This window comes from Physeter macrocephalus, chromosome 14, assembly GCF_002837175.3.
Source record: "Physeter macrocephalus isolate SW-GA chromosome 14, ASM283717v5, whole genome shotgun sequence".
NCBI classification, from domain to species: Eukaryota; Metazoa; Chordata; class Mammalia; order Artiodactyla; family Physeteridae; genus Physeter; species Physeter macrocephalus.
In genome coordinates this window covers 80,600,678-80,619,040 of record NC_041227.1, presented here as the reverse complement: position 1 = coordinate 80,619,040, position 18,363 = coordinate 80,600,678, and the positions used below count along the sequence as shown (strand labels likewise).

Genomic DNA, 18,363 nt, shown 5'->3' with positions numbered 1-18,363 from the left:
CCGTCCCCTCCCTCCCCTCCCCTGCCCTGCCAGCCCAGAGGGCCTCCTGCCTTCACACTCTAGCCCTCCCCTAAACTACCACGACCCTCACCTCAACCTTTGTGCATCTAAGACAAGGCCCCTGGGCTCCCAGCCCCGCGGGCCCCGTTAGTGGCCACCCCGCCACACAAGGAAAAAAGGCCTCCTGTTGCCTCTGACTCCTTCAAAATATTGACTCGGCCAAAACGGTCGCTTGGGTTTTTCCGTAGGATCTTACAGTAAAACCTGAACTAACTCTTCGGGCAACCTGATATACCCAGAAGCTGGCCGCTCCGGCTGCCAGCGCCGGCCCCCTAACCCCACCCTGCTCTCTGCACAGAGCCTGTGGAACCGGAGCGGCTCCTACAGCACAGCAGCCTTCAGAGAAGCCGAGCCCCCCACACCCCAGCCTCCTCTCTCTGTCCCAGCCTCCACCCCGCCCACCCGCCCCTCTGTTCCCGCCGCACCCCCCGGCTGCTCCCCACAAGCTTGGTGCCCTCCAGCCCCAGAGCCTTCGCCCCTGCAGCCCCTCTCCTGCTCCTTCACCCAGCATCCCCGCCCCTCACCGCGCCCCCACCCCACCTCTTCCCTGGGGCTCCGGTTCCCGCCCACACACTATCCGTGGTCAGCGTGGTCCGACGGCCCTGTCACGGTGGACGCATCCTACTCTGGGCCATCCACGCGTGGCTAGGGAGTGCCTGAAACGTGGCCAGTGCAGCTGAGGAACTGAATGTGTCATTTTATTTCATCTCAGTTAAGTTAAATTTAAATTCCAATCGCCAGCGCTGGGGGTGCTGCCCCCAGACTCGCAGACCTGACGGGGGCGGGCGTCCCGCTCGCGGCTGCACCCCGGCAGGGACCACGGCGGAAGCGCAGAGAACACGGGCCCGGTTTCTGGGCATCAGCCCCGTGGGCTCCTGGAGCTCATTTTGCAGCAGGGAAGCTGAGCCTGGCTGGCACGGGGTGGGGTCCCACAGCAGGATGGCTGGGCGGGACTTGAAGCCAGCCAGCCTGAGAGCGGGTCCATCCCAGGACCCACCCGGGGGCCCTGCCCCGCAGAGCCACCTCTGACCCCGCTCTGCCTTGGGTGGGAAGGAGGGTCCGACCCGACCCTCCCCTCCCCACCGAGAAAAGAGGGACCAGGAGGCCTGGCTACGAGATCAGGGGCTATTCTGGGGAGCTGGGGCTGCCCAGCTCGGGACAGGCTGTAGAGCCCGGCAGCGAGTGCCCGGCCTCCCTGCCCACCTGTGGGCAGCAGTGACTCCGCGGCTACCCCGGGGGAGGTTGGGCCCACTCGGGTCCCTGGGACACGGGCTGGGGACGGCGCAGACCGGGCTGAGCAGGCACTCACCAGTTTGTTGTTCTCGTAAATGTTTTCCTTCCTGAGGGCATCGAAGTTTCTGGAAAATTAAAACACAAGTGTTCAAAGTAGCTCAGGGTCCAAGAAGGGAGGGGCCACAAGGGCCTCAGGGGTCATCTTGCCCAAAGGGGGAAATCGAGGCCAGGGGTGGGGCAGTGAAGGAAAGAGGTCACACAGCGACCAAGGGGAGGGGAGGGCTGGGCACCAGGCCTCAGGGTCTGGCCCTGCTCTGGGCCTCCCGAGACCTGGGCCCCAACGGCGCACACAGACCCCCAGCTGCAGACTCCACCCCTCGCCCTGCAGAGGCCGAGCCCCACCTCTGCGCCGCCCGGTTAGGTGTAGCTGGAAGCAGGCCCTGGGTGGCCGAGCGGGCGGCCCAGCCAGGGCCCAGCTCGGGGTGGGCTGCTTCCCCGGGGGCCGCTCACGGGCCTGGTGGGTCACGGGAGGCCGCTGTGCTGGGGTTGAGGGGCTCCTGTGGGCGGAGCTCCACGCTGCCCCCTGGTCAGGGCAAGCGGGCCCTCGTCCCACCTCCTGGTTCCCACCACTCGCTTTATTTACCCAGCGCCTCCCATAAGCGCTGCTGTTCCCAGCTCTTGAAAAATATCAGCTCGCGCCTGCAGACGCCGCAACGCCCGCCTCTCACAGATGAGGCGATGTGGCACAGAGAGGCTCCATGACTCGCCTGGGGTCACACAGTGGGAAAGCAGGACCAGAGCAGGGCCTCGGCCCCAGCGTCCCGGTGTTTGGGGTTCGAACGTGCCCACCAGGTGCCCAGCCGTCCCCCCGAGGGGGCAGACCCTCAGGCTGAGAATATCAGAGCCCCCGGTGCCTCCCCCACACACTTGACCATAGGGGTGCAGGGGCCCCAGGCCCGGCCAGAATGGTAGGCCTCCCCGGAGAGGCCAGGAGCACAGCGATCGTTCCGAAAGCAGGAGAAGCCCAGCGCCAGCTCCAGGCCGGTCCCGGCACTCCACACACACGCCCCGCACAGGACACCCGGGGGGACGCTCTGACCGGAAAACACAGCCAGACCCCAGCAGGCGGCCGGCCCAGCACGGACGTTCGGCTACGCGGCCCAACGCCGTCGGGAGGGCCGGTTAAACACAGATCTGTCTGTCTGTCTGTCCATGTGCTGGGCGGCAGCCTTGCCGCTTTGGGGTCAGCTGGCTTGCTCCGGAAGCCTCGTGGCACAGGGGAGAGCCGGGGGCAGGGCAGGGGGGCCGCATCCCGACTCATCCCGCCGTGCTGTCTGACCCTGTGACGTCCCGAGAGGCCTATGACACAGATGAGGAGACTGAGGCTGGGGCGGCGGCTGGCCCTTGGCCACACATCGGGGGCGGGAGGACAGGACAGGGCTGCGGTTTGCCCACCTCCCGCCTCAGGGCCCCATCGGCCTCCAGCTGCCGTGTTCCTCAACCTGCCCGGCTCTTCGGGAAGAAGCCTCCCAGTCTCCGCCTGGACCACCTCGCAGGTAACGTGTTCCAGATGTGAGACCACCCCAGGAGAACAGAGGGCGCTTTGTGCCCAGGACAGGACGGCGGACAGACCTGTCTGCGGGGGACAGATGACCGGAGGAGCGGGAGGGTGGGCGTGGCAGCCCGACACCCAGCGACGTCCACGGCCACGTGGAGGGGCTGGGCCCCGTCCGCCACCCCGGGGGCTCTCAGCCGCGCAGGCCCCTCCATCCTCAGCGACTGGGGTCTCGGGAGTGCCTCTCTCTCCCTCCCCCTACACCCCTTTGAAAGCTCAATCTCTTCTCCAGACCTGCCCTGGGTCACTGACCGAAACGGCCGTGTCCTCAGCAAGATGCCCGGTGCTGGAGGGCAGGAAAACAAGGTCTGTTTTGTCTCCAAACAAGAAGGAGAAGGAAGCCCCCTGCCCCCTGCATTGGCCTCGGTCCCCCCGGGGGGCTGCAACGCCTCCGTCTTGCGATCTGGGGCAGCCAGCTGCCCCCAGCGCCCTCCCTGCTTGCAGACCCAGAGTGAGGGCCTCATAGCTCAGCGGAAATCGGGGCGCCACGACGCGGTGCCAGCCCCCCTGAGCAGGGTCAAAGGCATGCTGGCCAGAGGGTGCAGAATTGCCCTTCCACTCAAGTTCAAGGACCACCACCCTCAGCACCAAAGCCAAGCTGCCTCCCTGGACCCGCAAGGCTCCACGGCTGGGCCGGGCTAGCCTGGCCAGTCCCGTGACCAGCGCGGCCCTCCCAGACTGAGCCCCCTCCAAGCACCCCGTGCCCCTGCCCATCTCCGAGGCCTGAGCTCACGTCCCCTCGGCAGGGGCTTCCGCCGGCATGAGCGTGGTCCCTGAGAGCTGCGGGGCCGGAGCTCTGAGGCCAGCGGGCTGGCGGAGACGGGCGAGGGGTCAGAGTTGCCTCGCAAAGCCCTTCAGAGAGCGCCAAGGAGAGGCCCGCCCGTCCCCGTCAGGAAGTCCAACGGGACCAGGTCTCCGCCAGCCGGCGAACCCCCCGTGGGATGGGCTGAACTGTTCCCCAAAAGAGGCCCGATGGAGTCCTAACCCCCACGACCTCAGGACGTGACCTTATTTGGAAACAGGGACTTCACAGAATCAAGTTAAAGTGGGCCACTGGGGGGCCCTAATCCAAAATGACTGGTGTCCTCACAAACAGGGGAAATTTGGACGCAGAGATGTGCGGAGAGGGAGGACGAGGAGGAAGCGTGGGGAGCAGACAGCGTCTGCACACCCAGGGCGGAGGCCCCAGAAGGAACCAGCCCTGCTGACACCGCCCTGGGCTCCAGGACGGAACGGGTGGAAGGCTCCCTTCTGTCGTCTCAGCCGCCCATTTGCAGGACCTTGATCAGCAGGCCTCGCGGGCTGATACCTCGGGCTGACCTCAGGGAGGTGGCGGCTTGCGTTTAAGGCCTTGCGGGATCAGACTGCATCAGCATCTTCACCCGAGAACCTGCGCACCGGCGGGCGGGGACCCGGGGCACCCTCCCCAGGGAGATCATTTTTTTAGGTGAACTCCTGTATTTAAAATCAGGGATGTTCTGGGAATTCCCTGGTGGTCCAGTGGTTAGAACTCCGCGCTTCCACTGCAGGGGGCACGGGTTCGATCCCTGGTCAGGGAACTGAGATCCCACAACCCGCTTGGTATGGCCAAAAATAAAAAAATAAAAATCTGGTAATGACTCCAAGGCACCTGCCTGGGGCCAGGCACACAGCTGGCACCCTGTGAGCACTGCTGATGAGTTAGTTTGTCCAGTGCTTGCTGAGTGAGGGGCCTTCCGGCACCGGCCTGATGAATGAGCTCACGGGGTCTGTGTGCCCTGCCCTGGCCGGCGCCGGGCCTGGCTGAGAGAGCCCGAGGCACGCACGGCCCCTCCCGGCCTGCTTCCCGCTGGCCACAGCTGACCAGGGCTGCTGACCTCCTCCTGCCCCCAACGCCTCGGGGGCCCTTGGGAATATGTACCCCCTTCCAAATTCCTGGAGAGCTGACCTCACACTGTTTATTTCCTGGAACTAAATGCAACTGCACGGGGGTGGGTGCTGGGACTGGGGGCGGAGTGGGGTGCGGGGGGAGATGACAGAAGCCCAGCCTCTTTTCCGGGCATCCCCAGCACATCTGGAGTTAATCCCACCGCGAAGGCGAGCAGAGAGGGAGAGTGAGAGACAGACAGACAGACAGAGAGGCTGAAATACAGATGGAGGGAGACATGGGGACCAAAGTGCCCAGAGATGAGACAGGAGAGCCCACAGGGCAGAAGTGGGGAGGCGGGGTTCAGGGACAGAGACACCAAGGTAGACACCCTGGAAGAGGCCAGGGGAGAGGGCGGACAGAGCCAGGGAGGAGTGGACGGAAGAGTCGCCTGAGGCGAGGCGGGGAGGAAAGGTCCCCCCTGCTGCAGGCCTTCCTCAGGCTGGCGCAGACCCCGACCCCGACCCCGACCCCGACCGGGGCCCAGCCAGGAGGGGTCAGCCCGGGGCTCCTGCAGTGGCCTAAGGGGGAGTCAGGGGGGCGTGGGGCCCGAGCCCCTTCGCAGCTGCAGGCCCTCAGGCCAAGAACAGAGGCCTCTGTCCCCAGGCGGCTTCCTGCTGACCACGAAGCCAGCGTGGGAGGGGAGGCCAGCCCGTACCCCCGTACCCGCGGCCCAGCCCCCTCTGCTCTGGACCAGGAAGCGGCTTCCGGGTGCGGGCCTCCGGGAGTGAGTCTCCTGACACCCACGACGGGTGCGTCTCCAAGAGCAGCCAGGGAGCCACCCCCAACTTGTGGCCCAGCCTGGCGGGGGCCCCAGAGCTGCAGGGAAAGGTCAGGGCGCCCCCCACGGGACTGAGGAGCGGGGGAGGCCCAGTGAGTTTACACAGAACCCACCCCCTGAGCCCCGACCCCTCCGCAGCTCCCACGGAGGGCCGGCCTCCAGCACCCCTCCCGCCCCGAGGCCCTGGAGAAGGAAGCCCAGCCCCTGCCTCTGGGAAGGGCTGCCGCCCTGGCGTCTGGCCTGCCCGCCGGCCTCCTGGAGCTTCAGTCCCTCCTGGTCTGGCTAGAGGGGAAGGAACACTCCAGCCCCACAGGTTTACTGCCCGGAGGCAGGAAGGGTGTGTTTGTTTTGAGCGGTTCCTGCTCCTGTGCTCACCTGGCTGCTGGGCTGCTGGGCGGATGTGGCGTCACTGGGGAAACAGACCCTGCGGGCGGGCGGGCACCTCCAGGCCCACCTGCGAAACCTACAGCTACGGGGTGGGCCCGGCGGGCGGCCAGGGGCGGGGATGGGCCGGCGGATCCCTGGTGAGCCTGAGAGCCGCACGCACACCTGTCCGTGTCCCCCTGTCCCCGGGGGGCGACCAGTGCAGGGCGCAGGTGAACGCGCAGATCCCGGTGGACAGAGCCAGCGCGAGGACAGCCGGGCAGCCGCAGCTCCCACCCGCGGGCTCAGCGCCCAGCTCCTCCTTTCACAGCGCTCCCCTCCACTGGGGCCAGGAGGAAACAGGCTCACAGGAGCAGGAAGGACAGGGAGGAGAGAAAGGGAAGGACTTCTTGGTGGCGAAGCTAGGAGACAGGGAGACAGGATGTCCACTTTCCTGCTGCCGGAGGGTCTTCACAGGATGGGGAGGGTGGGGTGAGTGTCACCCACCCCACGAGGTTCCTGCGTGTTTCCTCCCCCTCGCGCACCACTGGGGGCCGGTGGGGTGCCTCAGGGCTTCTTGGTGAGACCACGCCTCCCCCAGCCACCAACGTGCCCAGAGGCTTCGGCGGGACCAGAGGTGGCCGAGGGGTATCTAAGGCACAGACACAGGCCCGTGACACACAGGGGCCCACACGCACGGGATCCCATCAGCCAGTAAATGCGGAGCCCCTTCTGGGCCCCACCACGTACGGGAGCCTGACTGGTTCTCCACTGCTGCCTCAATGACCGTCCGCAAACTGGGCGCCTTAGAATAACAGACGTTTATTCTGTCCCTCCCAGCCTGGAGGCCAGAAGTCTGACATCAAGGTGTCCGCAGGGCCAAGCTCCCTCCGGAAGCTCAGGGGGAGATTCTGTTCCTTGCCGCCCCCAGCCTCTGGTGGCCTTCCCTGAGTGTGGCCACGTGCCTCCCTCGCCGCCCCCGTGGCCTCCTCCTCCCCTTGCCGGCTGCTCCCAGGCACCTGCAGAGCCCTCACCTGGCAGCAACGGCCATACTTGCTGGGCCCCAAGCGGCCCGCCCTCATCCACAGACCTCCGACTGCGTGCTGTTAACTACTGAGCGTTTGTCACGCGCCAGACGTCATCCAGGCACCGGGGACACAGCAGTGAACAAAGCAGACAGACATCCCCACCCTCTGGAGCTGAAAGTCCAGTGGGGGCAGGTGACCAATGACCAAGCCAGCAGTAAGTGAGATAACTCACTCCCGTGTGCGAGGGTGCGGCCTCCTCCTCCTCCCAGGTCCTCCCTGCCCAGCCTTCACCACCCTCTGGAGCTGCCTTGAGCTTCTGTTCATTTATCTGTTTGCCGTCTGTCTCTGTACCTAAACCGTCACTCCCTGAGGCAGGAGCCAAGGCCACCTGGTACAGTACACAGTGCTGCGTATACAGCAGGCACTCAATAATGGTTACGTGAACTGCTGTAAGACACCAGCTTGTGCCAGCATGTGGACACACCCACGTGCACACCTGCGATCACCCGCGGGCAGTGCGTGCTGGGACAGGTGCGCGCGCGCACACACACACACGCGCACACACACACACACACGCGCACACACACACACACCTCTAACCCCAGCACACACACACACACACACACACCCCCCTCTAACCCCAGCCAGCAGCCACTAAGTGAGATAGCCAAGTTCTCTAGGGTCTGAGAGGCAGATTTTAGGATGGTGCTCTGGGGACCCCTGGGGTTCTGATGATGATGGAGAAAGGGGTAGGAGGGCAGAAGGTTCTTGAGGCATTCCACTTTTGTTCTGTACTTATGCTTTATTCAGTCTTATTTGTTGAGTCTGCAGGAAAAATCATTTGGAAAAAGAACTACTGATGCTACTATACACACACACACACACACCCCTCTAACCCCAGCACACACACACACACGCACACACGCGCGCGCGCGCGCGCGCACACACACACACACACACACACACACACAGGCCTTTAACCCCAGCACAGCTGGGAACACATGGAAGCTCCTGGGGCTCGGAAAGGCCCCAAATCTCCATTTACACCCGCGCGGCGTCCTGAGGTTGCTGGGCTGGCAGAGGGCGGCACCCTCTTTCCCGCCAACGGCAGACCTCTCCCGCTGACCCGGTCCGGGCTGCCTGGGGTCAGCCGCCAGCCCGCCTCCCGGGGACCCCGCCTGCCCTGGGCTCCATGACGCTGCGCCCCAGCCCCCCACAATCAAAGCCCAGCTTCGGGTGTTCAGAGTGGAAGCGCATGCTGCCCCGACATCTGGCTCTGAGGGCAACTAAGGCAAATTCGCGGGCAGGGAGCAGAGAGGGCTCCCCACGCGGCTCCACAGATGTATTTCACAACCGCAGGCGGGAGGAGGAAATCCATGCAGGCCTCTTAAGACTAGCTTCCCCATAGAGGGCGGTGCTTGGGGACAGTCCCTGGGGGGACAGCGGACATCTGGGTGCAGGGGAGGAGCCCCATGTGCCAGCCCTGGTTCTGCCTGACATGCTCTGTGTCCTGAACAGGCTGTCTCCTCGCTGGGCCTCAGTTTCCCCGTCTGTACAGCAAGAGGCCCAAGGGCAGCACTGAGAAGGTGCTGCCTCTGGCTGCTCCCAGCCGGAGCCCTCCCTGGCAAACACGCTCCACCCACCCCTGGTTCCAGCCATGACTTCTCAGGAGAACACTTTTAACATTTAACAAACAGCATGCTTTTTCCAGGAGGCGTCTTCCAAGGACACCCTTCCTGAGCCTCCATCCGCCCAGCCCAGGCACCCTCCCTGGCAGCTTTACACATTGTGAATTCTCACGAGGCAGGGGGGCCAGGGCCTCACAGCACAGAGCTGTCCCAGCAGGTCGGGTCCCAGTCACAGCCAAAGAGCGTTTGCTGAGGGAATAACAGACGGAGTGGGGGTCCAGGGCGGGGACAAGATCTGGCAACAAGGCAGGGCCAAGCTCCCAGCCTCGACCCCTAGACCCTCCTGGGGGGAGACGACCTAGCCCCCTCCCCGCCCCACCTCCCAAGGCTCCCATCTTATGCCCCATCACCCTAGCGTAAGGAGGCCCGGCCAAGGGGACCTGAGGGGGGGTGGGTGTCTCAAGCTTCCTGCTCCGCATCGGCCCCTCCCCCACAGTGACCCTGGGCTGCATTCCTAAAGGTGCCGGAACAGGCTGGGGGACGGCCAGTACCACACAGAAAGACCCGAGTGTCCCCCACCCCCTGATCTGGTAGGTAGGTCCCAGGACAGTGGGGGCCTCAGAGGGCCCAGAATATGCTGACCCTTTCCCAGGGAGACCGAAGGGGAGGGCTGGCCGTGGCCGGAGCCCAGGACGCTGGCCTGAGTCACGGACTGACTAAGCCAGCGGGGGCGGCCGGACGTCCTGGCTCCGGCCCAGCTCCACTTGGTGGCCGGGCAAACTGAGGCCCTGCAGGGGCCACGGGGTGGGCGTGCCTGCAGGGTCCGGCTCCGCTCGGCCCCAGAGCGTCCCACCAGGCCCCGGGCCGGGCGTTCTGACTGCTGCCCGTTGCCCCGCCCCCCGTCCGAGCTGCCCGGCCTCAGTCGCCCCGCCGGAGGCCGGCGCGCGGGGAGCGGGCGCACTCACATGAGGTCGGGCCGGTGGCGGTGCAGGATGGCGCAGAAGGCCAGGCCGTCGCGGAACGACGTGGTCATGTTGGTGATGCTCACGTCCCGGTAGCCCTCGCACTGCTGCCGGCACCACTGCTGCAGCGCTGTGATGGCCGCCATGAGGGCAGCGGCGTCCGCCCGGCCGGCGCCGGGGCTCCGAGAGCGCTGCCGGGGGCTGCGGCCCGGCCCGAGCCCGGGGCAGACGAGGAGCCCGCCCCAGAGCGCCCGGAGGACTAGGAGCCGGCGAGAGCTAGGCGGACTCAGCCCGCCAGCCCCTGCCCCCGGCAAGGCCACGCCTCCGCCACCACAAGGCCCCGCCCTCCAGGCGCCGCTCCTCCCGGCCACGCCCCCGCCACACAAGGCCCCGCCCCATAAGGTCCCACTCCTCCTGGCCAGGCTCCGCCCCGGAAAGGCCCCGCCCCCGAGCCAGGACCGGCCCCGACCCCACCAGGCCAGGGGAAGGCTCCGGCCTCGAGCAGGCCCCGCCCCCTATAGACCACGCCCAAGGCCCCGCCTGCCACTCGCCTCCCTCCCTCCCAGGGGTCCGCGGGAGGCTTCAAGACTGTCTTTCTTTTCAACGCCTCTGCCACCACCACCCTCCTGGAGCAGTGCGGTCAAGGCCACTTTACAGACGCGGAAACTGAGATCTGCCCGAGGTGCAGCCGGGCAGGCCGGCCGGTGGCCCCCACCCGCTCCCGGAGCTCAGCAGTTACGCCCGTCGCATTTCTGGGCTTTGAAAGGACTTTCCCATCCGCCCTCTCCTGCCGGCGGGCATGTGAATCTCCCGGATTCAGGATTCACGGAAGAGGCAGCTGAGGCTGGGGAAGGGGCATGGTGCCCGAGGTGGCCCTGCGGGTGGGGCGGCTCCCTCCAGGAGTCTCCCCGCCTGCAGCCTGTGCTCACGGGCAGCTCCTCGGGCCTGAGACCCCTTGGGGGTCTTGGTGTCCTGATCTGTTTCCCAGTTTTCCACTTTGAGCATCTGTGACCCAAGTCGTTAAGGAAAAGTACCTCTTGTGGGGACCTCAGTTATTGGGCTGCTCCCCTCCACATTCTCGGGGAAACCTGTCTGTGGGCATGGGTACAGACAGCCAGAAACACTGACACCAGATAAGTGAAGTGACCCCGCCCACCCGGCCCCAGGCCCAGGGCTTGTCTAGACAGGGCCTGGCAGGAGGGAAGGTGTTTTCCTGAGATAGGCCTGGCAGGGGGACAGGGTGGCTTCTGTGCCCACTCGCAGGAGCGGAGACAGTCTTCCAGTCCAGAGCCAGCTCTTTCCTGCAGCGGGACCCTGTGGTGGTGAGCTCCCCGTCACAGGGGGCAAGCAGGTGCTAGACAGGGAGCCCCTGTGACCTGGGACTGTCGCTGGCTGTGGATGCTGCCCTGACCTGCTGGGGTTTCCCAGCTAGAGGACAAAGGGCAATGTCCTGCCAGTTCAGTTGGACTGGTGGCTAGTCCCAGAACCAGGAGCCAAGTGGGTTTTCCTGACCCCCAGGGCAGCATTTAGGAGAACTGGAAAAGCCGGTGAGGTCGGGTAAGGCCAAGGTCCAGAAAAGGGGGGGGCGGTGGTCACAGGGCTGGACGAGAGGCAGACAGCGCTGGAGGCTCAGAAGGAAGAGGAGGTGGCCAGAGCTCTGATTTTGAGGAGTTTAAGCTGCACTCTTGCCCCCACTGGCCACCACGTGGCCGCCTCTGGGGACAGTGACTTGGGAGGTGGCATTTGTGGTGGTGTCCCCATCAGCACCTCACACACAGCACGTCCGTCTGCCGGCCCTGCTCCTCTCCAGGGCCCCCCAATCCAGGACACCCCCAGCCTGCCCACTTCTCCCCACTGCGGCCACCAACATCTTGCCCCTGGCCACTGGTCAGTCTCCCTCGGCTCCCTCCTGCCCTCTGGCCACCATAGTCCACCCCTCCCCAGCAGCCAAGGGATCTTTCTAGAAAGCCAGTTGGATAAGCCCTTCCTTGCTTGGCCTCTGCAGCGCTCTGAATGAAGTCCGGGCCCCTTATCACATCTCCAGCTGCTCCCTGGCCTGCCCTGCCCTGCTGGCCTCAGAGCCTCCACCCCTCTTGCCTCGGGCACTCAGCCACTCCTGGTCCTCCCAGACCCCCAACCAGCCCCACCCACAGCCGGCCCATGGCGTCCTGCCAGCTGCTGGGGCCACCAGCCGGGGCAAGCTCCTTGGCCCCTGTCCTCTCACTGCCCACATCCTGTCCTGCAGGAAGCTGACCACTGCCACCCCCTCCACAGCCACAGGCTGGTGTGAGCCTGGATTTCTACAGGAATCTTCTAACCATGGTTCTGCTTCTGGCTTGCCACCTGCAGTCCATTCTCAACACAAAATCTTTGATGACCATGGGAGCCAGAACTTGCCCCTGCCACTTCTCCAGCCCCTCCTCCTCACAAGGAAAGCACTGTCCTCAGCATGGGCCATTGTTACCTCTCCCATCTCCCCTTCTACGACCGCCCCAGGATCTCAGCACTTGCCATTTCCTATGCCTGGTCCAATGTTTCCAGCCTCCCTTGCAGGTCAGTGGGGCTGTTGTGGCTGAGTTCTGGCCAATGGAGGTGATGGATGCATCTCACACTCTAAATCTTCCCTGGTCTGCTGGCTGGAGGCAAAGGACCTACTAGATGTTGGGGCCACAGGTGGACGAGCTTGGACACTGCAGGGTCAGGCAGAAGGTCATCACTGACAGGGGACATCCAGATTGGCCTCTGGGTGAGTGAGAAATGCAGGCTGGGTCCAGTTGCTGGAACTTTGGGACCTGTTTGTTACAGCAGCTAGCATTCTTACCCTGACTGATACACATACACAGGTAAATGCAAAATTGCCCCTGTGACAGTGCTCCAAGGGACACACAATGCCATTAGATGGTGAAGAAGGGGCCCTTGTCTTGGTCCAGAGGCGGGAGATGGCTTCCCCGGGGAGGGGACATGAGAACTGAGACCTGAAGGGTAAGTGGGAATTGGCTTGTCACGGAGGAAAGGGAAGAGCGTCCCAGGCAGAGGCCCTGCAGCAGGAACGAAGTCACAGAGGAGTATCCGAGGAATGGAGGAACTGGGCAGGAGGCGGGGTGGGGCTAGAGAAAGTGTCCGGGAGGGCTTCTAGCATTTTCACACCCATTTTCTCACTTAATGCTTAAAGCCGCTCTTTAAAGTGGGTTGACCCTACCCATTCTGCAGCTCAAGGAAATTAGGTTCTGAGGAGAGAGCAGAGCAGCGGATCAGCCAGGCAGAGCTGGGACCTAGGACCCGGCATGGTGGAGTGCCCGAGGAACCCGGGTCAGCCCGGGCCACCGCCCTGCCCCGGCTGCCCTTGTCTGGGTCCGAACTTCCAGTCCAGGTGGTCTCGATTTCCTCCCCTCCTGCTTTCCACCACGTGTTCAGACCCCTCGGCGATGATGGGGGCCCCTCCCTGGGAGGAAGGCTGGCAAGGACATTGCTGGGAACCCAGGGACGATCCGGACCAGGGCAGCACTAATTTGCATCCAAAAAGCCAGCTCCTGGAGGATGCGCCACCTACTGGGCCCCTAGGATGGTTCTTGGTGGTGGGAATGGGCACGACACCTTGAAGTGGTGGGGTGGGGTCTGTAGACCCTTTAACTGGTAGATTGAACCCCAAGTAACAGATTTGACCAAGGCTGATGGCCTGAGCTGGAACATAATCGGGGGCGCCTGTCCACACACAGCAGACCTGGCGGTGCCCTGAGCCTCCAAGGCAGAGCAGGGAAAGCAGGAGAGGCAGTCGGGGGCGAGAGAAAGACGGGGCGGGGTGGGGGGGGAGGCGTCCACCCGTGCGGCCCTTCCCCCAGCACTTCTCAGAGCCTTCATCCCCTGCCGTGCACCGTGACTCCCAAGGGAGCGGCCACGCTACACAGGGGTTCCCAAACTGACTTGCCCACAGAACCTCTGCTGCAGGGGTGTCTCAGGAAACGAGTGCCACACACAACAGAACCGGGAGCCCCGGCTTGTGCCAAAGACCTGCTTGGACTCCAGCGGGCCAGGTCTGGGTCGGCAGCCCCGCTCAGCAGCTTTGCCCCGTCACCCTCACTTCTCTGCGCCTTCACAGCTAGGTGGGGGCCCTCATCCCCAGTAGCACCAGGCTGAGCTGTGGAAATGCGGCTCCCTGCCGCGGTAACAGTATTACCTAGCCAGGTAATTGCGATCGATGCCGCCTGTCTTTACATTGATTGGTCTGGACTAGTTCAGGATATCATTCACGTCACCATCGCACCCCGCGCACCTCACCTTTAATAAATAAGTGAACAAGGCAAATAGCGCTATCTAGGTTTGGCTTTCCTCAAGCTCGATCCATGAAAAACAATTAATTTTCATGGCCACTGTGGTTGTGAGAGGCGGATGCTCGAGGGTGGTAAGCAGAGCCCCCCAGAGGGATGCCAGCCCCTTGCCGCCTGCAGCGGAACCACCTTGGGGGGGTCACGCTGGCTTCACGGCAGGGCACCCAAGGGGTGTCCCCTCATTCCCCAGTTCCCAAGGCCACGGTTGGGTCAGCCAACGGCTCACGCAGGCGGCTGTGGATGCCCGCACCCCAGGCAGGAGGGAGCTGGAAGCTGCGACACCCCATTTTAAGGGGCCACCCATTAATTAATTAGGCCCAATGAATAATGCATGCTGCCTTGTGCATACTTATACAGCGTGCTATGGATAGTACACGTTCTAGTCCGAACAGCTCACAAATAATTCACAACCCGCTCCTTCCCCGGGCTCCGGGGGAACCTGGCCGGTGCTTCGGCTGGGGCTCGTGGGTTGCTTCCAACAGCCAAATTTTACATTTCATTATAAATGGCTTTGCTGGGCATGTTGGTAACTTTTACATTTCCATCCCCTTTATTATTAATGGCTTTCCCGAACTGCAGCAGCCCAACACTGCACACAATGCGTTATAAATATTTGATCCGGCATCTATAGTCTGCCATTTATCATTTATAACGGGTTACAAAAACATTATAAAACATTTACCGCACGTTTACAGATCATTTTTGGCTACCACGACGACGTGTGACAAATACGTTATGAATCCTTCTCACGCCATTTACAGGAACCCCTTGTAATGGGGCCTGGCCCTCCTGTCCCATCACCGGCGCGCAGGGGCTGGCAGGGGCGCCAGGGAGCAGGACCAGGGCGGAAGGAAGCCTGGCCCTGCCTCCACCAGCTGTGTGTCCTTGGCCAGACCACAGCACCTCTCTGTTCATAAAGCAGGTCACGATGACAGACACCCTTCACCCAGCACTTCCTCCGTGCTCACAGTGCCCTGAGACACCCCTTTGACAGATACGGAAGCAGAGGCGAGTGGTTTGCCCAAGGCCGTGGTGAGGGAGCGCTGAGCTGGCCTCGGAGCCCCGGGGTGCCTCCACTTACCTGCCCCAGGTCTGGGGGTGAGAGGTCAGTCGCGGCTGCCCCTGGCCTTGAAAGGAGCAGGACTGGCAGACTCCAGGGGCGGAACACAGAGACTCAGGGCGAGGGCGCCCAGGGTGGGGGGCCTGGGGCGGGGGGACCTGAACCCCGGCCTCTGACCTGGCGGCCCCCCAGCTCCTGCCGCCGTGTGCTTTGCCGTCCCACAGGCTCTCCTGGCTCACGCTCTGGCCTGTGGGCGCCTGGGGTGCCGTCTGCGATGTGGACCCGGGATGAAGGGGTCCGAGGGGTCTTTGGGACCCGGCGTCTCGGGAGGCCCCCAGGAGTCTGGCCCAGGTTTGCCGAGCAGGTGGCAGGCAGCAGCTGCTTCCTCCGTCCCAGGGGTCAGTGGGGCCCCGGGCTCTGCAGCCGGAAGTCCCGCCCCATAGCACTCCTCTCCCTGCATGGGGCCTGCGCCCACCCACCGGACAAACGGCCGCTGAGCCCCACAGTCCCCTCCGGGCCACGCTTCACGCCCGGGGGCACAGACAGGAGGCCAGGGCTCTGGGCTCGCCACCCCCACGTGATGAGGGCTCCGAGCCACGGCGCAGGTGGGCAAACGGAGTCTCCTCACCTGGAAAACTCCCGCTCGGCCTCCAACACTACCTCGTCCTCCAGCCCCCACTCGACCCTCCACCTCCCTGAAATAGCCCTCCCCGACTACCCCGGGCACGAGCCTTGTGGGGCCTGACCTCTGGTCCCCCTGGGGGCCCCGCCTGGGCCTGGGCTGGGGACAGGCCTCCAGGGTGAGACCTGGACTCCAGTTCTGCCTGCCTGTCCTCCTTCCCCAGGGAGGCATGGGGCGGGCAGGCCCTGGGAGAGCCCTCAAGCCACACCCCTCCCTGCCAAGACACCCGAAGTAACCCCTCCGCGGCTCCTCCGCGGCCCGGGTCAGAGTTCTAAGTGGCTCTGAGGGAGAAAACAGGGGAGAGGGGAGGGTCCTGGTTCAGAACCCCTGGGCAGTTCTACCCCACGTGACCTTGGACAACTAACTGGGTCTTACTGCCCTCATCTGTGAATTGGGGCCATAAGCCAGCCCTCCCAGGGCGAACGTGGGGGCCCTGGTGCTGGGAACCCTCGTGGGGAGACCTGGGGGCCCTGGGGCCCCAGCTGCCCACGCCTCTCTGGCCCTCTGCCCGGCTGCTGGCTGTCTGACCTGTTTTGAGGGTCAGGGTTCACCCCTTCCCAGGACTGAACATGAAGGAAACAGGCGAGCCCATCACCATGGCAACGCCACACCTGGTCCCATCCTTCCCCACCTGCTGAAGCTGGTTGATGGGGTGCCCTTTGATCCTCCCTGGGGGGGCCTCCCCTCCCCCAGAGCGAAGAGGACCGTGGGGTCCGGGCGGACGCCTCGTTTTCTTGTCAGTGGGTGAGCACAGCCCCTCTTAACGAGAGGGAGGCGGAGGCCCAGAGAGGGGAGCTCAGCTGCCAGGGTCATGTGCCAGGACAGAGGCCCAGGTGGGCTCCGCCCCGCCCCCTCCACCTCTCCTCCTTCCTGACACTCCTGGAGCCCCTTCCCCAACCTGACCTTGGACACGTCAACTTCCCAGGCCTCGCAGGTTGTGAGCCAGGCGAGAGCAGCCCCTGTGGAGAGCCCGGGGCTGCAGGCTGGGGTGGGACACACGGGCTGACCTCACGTCTTTGCCCCAGCCCCCCGGCCTGACCCCAGCCCGGCTCCCGCCAGGTCTGGGGCTTTGGGCTCTTGGAGCAGACTGGACTTCACTTCCTCCCTCACCTGCTCTGCACAACCCCAGGCCAGGCAGACCCTGGTTGGATTGACAACTCCAACCACCCAGCCAGACCCCTCACCCCCCAGTGTGGCATAGAGCAAGAAACTGAGCCCGCACACCACGACTAATAAGCCTGCGCGCCCCAACTGGAGAGAGGCACGCGCACTGCAACAAAGAGCCCACGCACAGCAACGCAAGATCCCATGTGCCGCAACTAACACCTGATGCAGCCAATAAAAATAAATAAACATTAAAAAAAAAAAGAAGCCTTCCTGGAGGAGGTGCCACAGGAGCCGAGAGCTGATGGAGTGAGAGCTGGCACGGTGTGCAGTGAGCGGGGAGAGCAAAGGCCCCGTGGCAGGAGAGAACGTGGCAAGCTTGGGCTTCTCAGTGGACGTGGCTGGGTGCTGAGCTGAGGCAGCAGAGTTGGGATCCAGAAGGTTCTACCTGGCTGTGCTCCTGTACCTCGGGCCTCCCCGCTCAGCAGCCAAGCCCCGTTGCGCTCTGCGGGGCACAGGCTCCGGGTTCAGGCGCACACAGGGAGCTGGCACTCCAGCTCCCCACTCACGCCGTGTAGACAGGAGCAGGTCAGGTGGCCTTGACCCCGCGGGAGCTCACCCGGCCTCCACAAGCCCACACTCACCCCACACACATGCACACCCACGCCCGGGCCCGCCATCCACTGGGCCCCCCGGGCCCCTTCTCCCCGAGGCCCTGGGCAGGGCGCACGTGTGTAAGACGGGGCCGGCTGGACGGTGTTCATGGCAACGGGGACCACCCAAGGAGTGCTGCCCTGCACGTCCGCTCTGCCCGCACCCTCCACGCACCACCGCCCATTCCCACGGGCCGTCCCCAAGGGTCCCGCTGCCCCCCCCACCTGGCAGGCAGTGCTGCAGCGCCCAGGCTGGCAAGCGCGGTTCTGTGGGTACCGCCCGTGCGCCAGCCACCCGCCCGCAGCCCTGCCGGGATGTCGGCCTTTGCCCGCAGAAAGGCGAAGGCGGAGGGTGGTCGGAATCCCCGCTCCCCCAGCCCCAGGCGCCCCCAGGCCTCGGCCCTGACGTTGCTGGGACTGGGCGGGAAGGTGGTCCAAGGGCTCCCGCAGCGCCTGTCTCTCCGCCTGCTGGGCCCTCACACAGCCCAGGGTCATGCGTGAACTGCCCCAGCCCCACCCTCGCCAACCCCAGGGGGCCTGTGCTCCCGGCTCCGGGTGAGGCAGCGGCACTGTGGGGCGTGCAGGTGTCCCAACAGCTGTCACCCAAGCCCAGACGGGCAGGGCCGTGGCAGCCTGCAAGTGGCATGGCACTTCCTGCTAGGGCACCCAGGGCAGGAGGCAGGAGGGGGCCCTTCAGCTCCAGGTCCCTCTCTGCAGGGCCTGCAGTGGGGCAGGAGCTGCCAGCGGCCAAAGGCCAGTTCCACGTGTCCGAGCAAGAGCCCACACACCGGGGGCCAAGAAACAAGCCAGACGGGACAGGGGGTCCTGGGGCTCCACCAAGGAACGGGCAGGATCTGGGTGCTGAAGGGCTGTCACACGGCAGCGGCGTGGCGGCCGAGCCGTCGGGCTCAGGGGAGCAGGGAGGCTGGTGAGAAGCAAGGACGGGGAGAAGGGAGGCCGGCA

The 18,363-nt window shown here is 64.5% G+C and overlaps 1 protein-coding gene across 4 annotated transcripts in view; it reads right to left on the bottom strand.

Moving 5' to 3' along the window:
- Nucleotides 1-9,840, bottom strand: part of MICALL2 (MICAL like 2) — a 20,836-nt gene extending 10,996 nt beyond the window's left edge. For all 4 annotated transcript variants that reach the window (XM_028499852.2, XM_028499858.2, XM_028499856.2 and 1 more), the window contains exons 1-2: nt 9,580-9,840; nt 1,370-1,418 (exon numbers count right to left, since the gene is read on the bottom strand). In XM_028499852.2, the coding sequence (XP_028355653.1) occupies nt 1,370-1,418; nt 9,580-9,722 (192 nt within the window). In that variant the 5' untranslated portion in view covers nt 9,723-9,840. The remainder of the gene's footprint in view (nt 1-1,369; nt 1,419-9,579) is intronic.
- Between the last annotated feature and the right edge of the window lie 8,523 nt (nt 9,841-18,363).